The sequence below is a fragment of the Geospiza fortis genome, unplaced genomic scaffold, assembly GCF_000277835.1.
Source record: "Geospiza fortis unplaced genomic scaffold, GeoFor_1.0 scaffold12, whole genome shotgun sequence".
NCBI classification, from domain to species: Eukaryota; Metazoa; Chordata; class Aves; order Passeriformes; family Thraupidae; genus Geospiza; species Geospiza fortis.
The window spans coordinates 666,636-672,745 of record NW_005054323.1 but is presented as its reverse complement, the minus strand read 5'-3'; the positions used below and the strand labels follow the sequence as shown (position 1 = coordinate 672,745).

General features: G+C 38.5%; 1 protein-coding gene across 1 annotated transcript in view; it reads right to left on the bottom strand.

The window, feature by feature from the left end:
- Nucleotides 1–3,303, bottom strand: part of UBQLN1 (ubiquilin 1) — a 22,557-nt gene extending 19,254 nt beyond the window's left edge. Inside the window, exons 1-2 of the mRNA XM_005420874.3 lie at nucleotides 3,292–3,303; nucleotides 1,774–1,925 (exon numbers count right to left, since the gene is read on the bottom strand). Coding sequence (XP_005420931.3) covers nucleotides 1,774–1,925; nucleotides 3,292–3,303 — 164 coding nt within the window. The remainder of the gene's footprint in view (nucleotides 1–1,773; nucleotides 1,926–3,291) is intronic.
- Between the last annotated feature and the right edge of the window lie 2,807 nt (nucleotides 3,304–6,110).

The following is a 6,110-nucleotide window of genomic DNA, read 5'->3' as shown; positions in this document are numbered from 1 at the left end:
GATGGAGGGAACAGGGCGTGTCTCGTCCTTCTTCTTTCTTCTTCTTGTTCTCCATCTTCTGCTGTGATGTTGGCACTTGGGGATTGGTTTAGAATAGACGTGCACTGTCTAACATGGGTGATAGGTATTGGAAAGTAAAGGTAAATATGATATACGTGATTTGTAGTATAAAAGATGACGCAGCCTTGGGAGCGGTCGGAGAGCGTTGTGGCTGCCTTGCTGGTCAGACCTCTGTCTGCCAGGGAGAAAATTTTGTAGATAAGACTTAATAAACAACCTGAAGACCGAACAACAGAGAGTCCAGTCTCATTCTTCAGAGCCTGGGGTCCTTCCCTGGACCACCCAACTCACCTTGGGGGCAGAGAACAAGCAGCCGACCCCGAGATATAGCTACAGTAAGTCCAAACTATAAATCCTCTGAAAACTGCGCAAGTCAAAAGCATCCTCCTAGCAGTACTCATGGTGCCTCTCTGTCACAATTAAGACTGTAGCCAAAAAAAGCAACAAAAAAAATAGCAACAGCAGAATACTCATTCAGATGCAAAAGGAACAGAACTGCAGTATTACCTAATACTCTATTCAAGACTGACATGGCTTGTATCAGCCTAAATTTCAGGTGGAGGAGGCAAAGGGCAGGAAAGCGAAACCTCTGACAGTACAAACATGTATTTTGACTCCAGGACAGAGAACATAATCCTTCTAGGGCATGAATATAGAACTGAAGGTATTAGTTTCAAAAAGTACCTACATTTAATGCTAATGATACTAATTTCAACAAGAATTTTATTTAATGCTAATGTTAGTAGCCAGCCTTTGTGTCTTGGCAAGGCCTTGAAAGGGAAAGCCTACTTTTGTTCTCTCCTACACTTCATGCTCTTTCCTCCAACATAAGACATTTTCACATCAGAGGGGATCCTCACCATAAACAGAAAAGACATAAGTAGAACAGAAGTAAAACCACTTTCACTCTAAAAGAATGAACATGTTATTGACTAATATCCAACTGCTTTTGAGCGATCTATTGCTCTACTTGTTGGAAAGATTTTTGCGCACTTCACAGGAAGTGCACACACCATAGCTAACTGATACAGCTTTCTTACCATCATTCTAATGCTTCTTCGCCAAAGGAAAAAAACAAACACCAAACAAAACAAAACGCAAAAACTGACCAAAAAAAAAAAAAAACAACAAATCAAACAAAATCCCCAAACTCCTTAAAATCGAAAGTCTATTTAGACAGATAAATTCATTATACTAAAGCAGTTCCCAAAAATTTTCTTTCTTTGTTTTACCAAAATAGTCTTTACTCACTGTGTTGGTAAAACAAGGCAAGAAAATTCACTGCAGAGAAAAAAAAAAAAAAAAAGAAAGAAAAGATTCACTGCAAGTTTTCATACGGGAAAAGACAATCTGGATACAATTTATTAATGGATAGTAAGAGATGATATCTAACAACTGTGAAGACAAAACACAGCTGGAACAAAAAAAAAAAGCTATATAACAAAAACCAACTAACCAAAAAAACCCTCCAAAAAAACAACCTAAAGAAAAAGTAAAATTTATTTAAAAACATAAATCAACATAAAATATGAGATGAATTTTAAAAAACAGTGTAATTTCATAACCTCACTGTTGTCCCGCAGCAGCTGAAACTAAGGAGCTGCTTAAGATGATTTAGTCAAATCTAGTTTTGCCCAACAGAAAGCTATTAATAATGCAGAGCACTTTAACTTCTCTAGAGGTAAACAGAAGATCACTTGTTATTAAGATTACCTGTTCTGTGTTTTGATAACCAGGTGAACAGTGAGTCCATCATGAATTCCATGCTGAGTCAAAGTATCTTGATCTTTTAAAATTTTTCCAGCAAATATCAACACAAGCTGATCAGTGTGGGACTTGAAACGCTTAGATATTTCTTCCTTGAACTAAACAAAAAAAAGTAATATTATACATTTATATAATTAAATACTCAACTGCAATTTTTAAAAATAATTTAAGAACAACTTGTTTTTTACATTTGCTATATTACCTCACTTGTACTGCCTATTCTGTATTTCACAAACTAGAAATACTTTTGTTTCCTGAACTTCTTTCTGTCCATAAGATGGGAAATATTTCTTTGTCATTCAGAAAAGGAAATCTGAAGAATTTCACATCTAGATCATGAGTTCCATAAGTCATGATGACAAAAGTCTGATTTCTCTTGAAGACTACTGTGACTTCAATCAAGCATGCATCCATGATGTAAACACATAGTAGTATATACAGTACTTAAACACACCCACATGTATATACATAGTAAAGTATGCCTACAATTATATACTAGCAAGTACACATATACAAATGTGCATACCACTGAAGCCATCCACTGCTGAAGGATTGATGACACAATGCCATAAAGAGGATAAATCTGTCTAGACTTTTGCTTGAACTAAGTATACTCTCTCCTTAGATGTATTTTTGCTGCCTTCCTTCCATGTGTCAAAACTAGCATTCCTTTCCACACAGACAACAGTTATACTTTAGGTGGCTCTGCTTTCTCATTTAATGCATGACACGGCTACATAAAATGAAGTTACAGCCCAGGTCACAGTGAATAAACACATTTTTCATTCATTGAGAAATCATTACCATACAAGACCTTTTACAAAAGAGACTGCTTACTAAGTGTTAACTGTCAAAAACACCTTAAATAATAGATCAGCTTCATACACTTTCTTTTTTCTTTTTTCCTGAGGCAGAGGAAGAAAATCCTCTATACATATGGAAGAATCCTAAAAGCATTGTTGAAAAGGAATGTAAAGATCATCTAGTTCCAACTCCTCTGCCAAGGGCAGGGACACCTTTCCCTAGACCAGGTTACTCAAAGTCCAGTCTGGCTTTGAACACTTCCTGCAATGGGGCATCCATACCTTCTCTGGGCAACCTGTACCAGTGTCTTCACAGTAAAGAATTTCTTCTTAATATTATGGAGGGTGAAGTGATTACCCTCATATCATCACTCCATGCCCTCGTAAAAAGTCCCTCACTATCTTTCATATAAGTCCCTTTTGGCCACTGAAAGGCAGTTCTAACGCCTCCCTGGAGCTTCTCTTCTCCATGATGAACAAAAGTGTCTCAGCCTGTGTTGACAGGACATGGACTCCAGCCCTCTGATCATCTTAATGGCTTCCTCTCAGCTCACTCCAACAAGTCCATGTCTTCCTCTGCCAGGGTCCTCAGAGCTGGATGCAGCACTCCAGGTGGAGTCTCACCAGAACAGAGCAGAGGGGCAGAATCCTCCTCGCTCACCCTGCTGGCCATGCTGCTTTGGATGCAGCCTGGGATACAATCTATTTTCTGGGCTGTGAAAACATATTGCTGGGTCATGTCCAGCCTCTCATCCACCAGCACCCCCAGGTCCTTCTCCTCAGAGCTGCTCCCAATCCACCCTGCCTGTATTTGTATTTGGGATTGCCCCAAACCAAGTGTGGGACCCTGCAATTGGCCTTGTTGAACTTTATGAGGTTCACATGAGCCCACCTCTCAAAGCCTGGCAAGGATTGGCTTCCCTCTCCTCCAGCACCTCATTCATCCCACACTGACTGGCACACATCGTTGGGGTGCACTCAATCCCAATGTCTATGTTACTGACAAAGATGTTAAACAGTGCTTGCCTCTGTACCACTCCCTAAGGACACCAATCGTCACTGGTCTCCACTTGGACAATGAGCCAGTCACCACAATCCTTCAAATTCATTATTCACTGAGTAGTTCATTTGTCAAAAACATCGGTCTCCAGTTTAGAGAAAAGTAATGTGGCACAGTGTCAAACAGTCTACGTATGTGCAGGTAGATGATAGCACTCACTTTTCCCTAATCTGTCACCACTGCAACACCACCACAGGCAACCATCACATTTGTCCTTAGTGAAACTGTGTTGACTGTCACCAATCTTCTCCTTACCTTTCATGTTCCTTAGCATAATTTCCAGGAGGTTCTGTTCCACAATCCTGCCAGGCACTGAGATAAGACTGACCAGCCTGTAGTTCCCTGAGTCTTCCCAATTTCCCTTCCCAAAAATATATGCATGTTCTGCTTCACCTTTTCCAGTTTGTGGGAACTTCCAAGGAGAACTGCTACAACTTTTCAAATATGATGGCTAGTGGCTTAGCTACTTTCTTGCCCAGTTCCCTCAGGGCCCATGGATGTATCTCATCAGATCCCATGGGTCTTGAACCGGATCTTCTACAGGGGATGGTTCTTCATTCTCCCAACCCCTGCTCTCACCAACTAGGGCAGTGTGGCTGAAGCATTTGCCAGTGAAGGGAACAGGATGGGCATCAGACAGTGGGGGCTGAGGCACTGTACTGTGCATCATTTGTTTCTCTTGGGTTTTACTCCTCTCTCCCTCTAGCTCATTACTATGATTGTTGTTATATTTATTACTGTTGTTATTTTAAATATTAAACTGTTCTTATATCAATCCCTGAGTTTTACTCTTTTTTTTTTCTGATTCTCTTCCCCATTTCACTAGGCAGGAAGAAAGTGAGGAAGCAGTTGCATGATAATTGCTGGCTGGGTTTAAGCCATGACAGATTATGATGATGGAAATTCAGGCAGTTTTAAAAAAAATAATGTTGGTGTTGTTTAGGTCTTCAGTTTGCACAACATAACTAAGTAACAGTATCTGTAAATTACAGTTAAAATACTTCATCCACTGGGGAAACCAAAAGCCAAAGGAGTTCAGCGTCACTGGCTGGAAATGATGAGCATTTCTATCCAATTCTCCTAATGCAGTGACTCACCCTTTTAATGATCATGTAACAATTCAACCAACAATGTCAGCTCATTTGCTTTATTGTTCTAAATGCAAGTTTTACTTCATTGCAATAATACTACACCTTGTGGTACTACAAAGGTATTCAGTCACATCTGGGCATAGAAAATAACTCAGAAGTTGTGAAAATAATGTTTCAACATACTTGAAACCTAGTGTATTCATGGAAACTAGTTCACTGTACTCCTCTAGTAATTGAATACAGTAAAAATAATGTAAAATCATGTCAATTTTTTACATGATTATTACAAAAATACGTGGAGAGAAACACAGTGGGAATCAGACTAAAACACTGGACTAATGTTCACTGGACTGAACCAGACAGAGACCTGGTTTTCCTAGGGAGAAAAGCAAAAAGCATTCTTAACCAGAGTGAGTTGATTCAAGGTAACATTCTACTCAAAGCATGACAACTTGAAGATTTGAAATTAATTAGAACAAATTCAAAGCTTGTGTTGTTGAAGGACTTTGCCCAAATTGCCATTTTACCTCAAGTTAGCTTGTTTACATAAACTTTTTTTTTGCTTTGAAATACAAAAGCAATATAGTTTTTCATATTGAGAACACTCACTGGCTTTTTAGCAGCACACCAGCACTTCTTGTCTATACTTTCAATTCCATGCCAAATACCCTTATCTTCATAGCAACTTTAAAATAATCACTATTAAAAAAGTTGCCTTTTTTTGTTCACTGTTAAGACATATGGAAAAAAACCCCCAACTCTCTGAAGGAATCTAGGACTTTCCATACACCTGCTTAACTTGATTGCCTCTCAAGTTTTTTTCAAGGTACAGATGGACACCATAAAATGCTAATATCTAGTGTTGAACAAAATGCATACTGGTACCTGACAAAGTAAACATTTTGTTACCAAACAAAGCAAATATCTGAATGCACTTGAAGCAGAACAGCTGACTAAACCAGATATTGTTTTACACTGTCACTTTGCAGAGCAGATCCATAACTTAAACATTAACCTATTAACATCTGACAACCTGGCCTTGGAAGAATCTGGTAAAGTGTTATTCCAGGTAAAGTGAAAGTATTAACATTCAAACCCTCCTTTGACATATTACAACCATATAATGTTTCAAAAGCTTCCGTTGACTCATTTTATGATACCAAAACCAGCAACCGTAATAATCTTATTATCCACTCACAAAACAAAGTGTTGTGATAAAGTAATAAAAAGAAGAAAACAAATAAATTAAAAAATACTTTCCCAAATTCTCTCAACCTCAGCTTAGTAAGTCATACTTAAAAATTAAATTACAGTAACAACGTGGAAGAG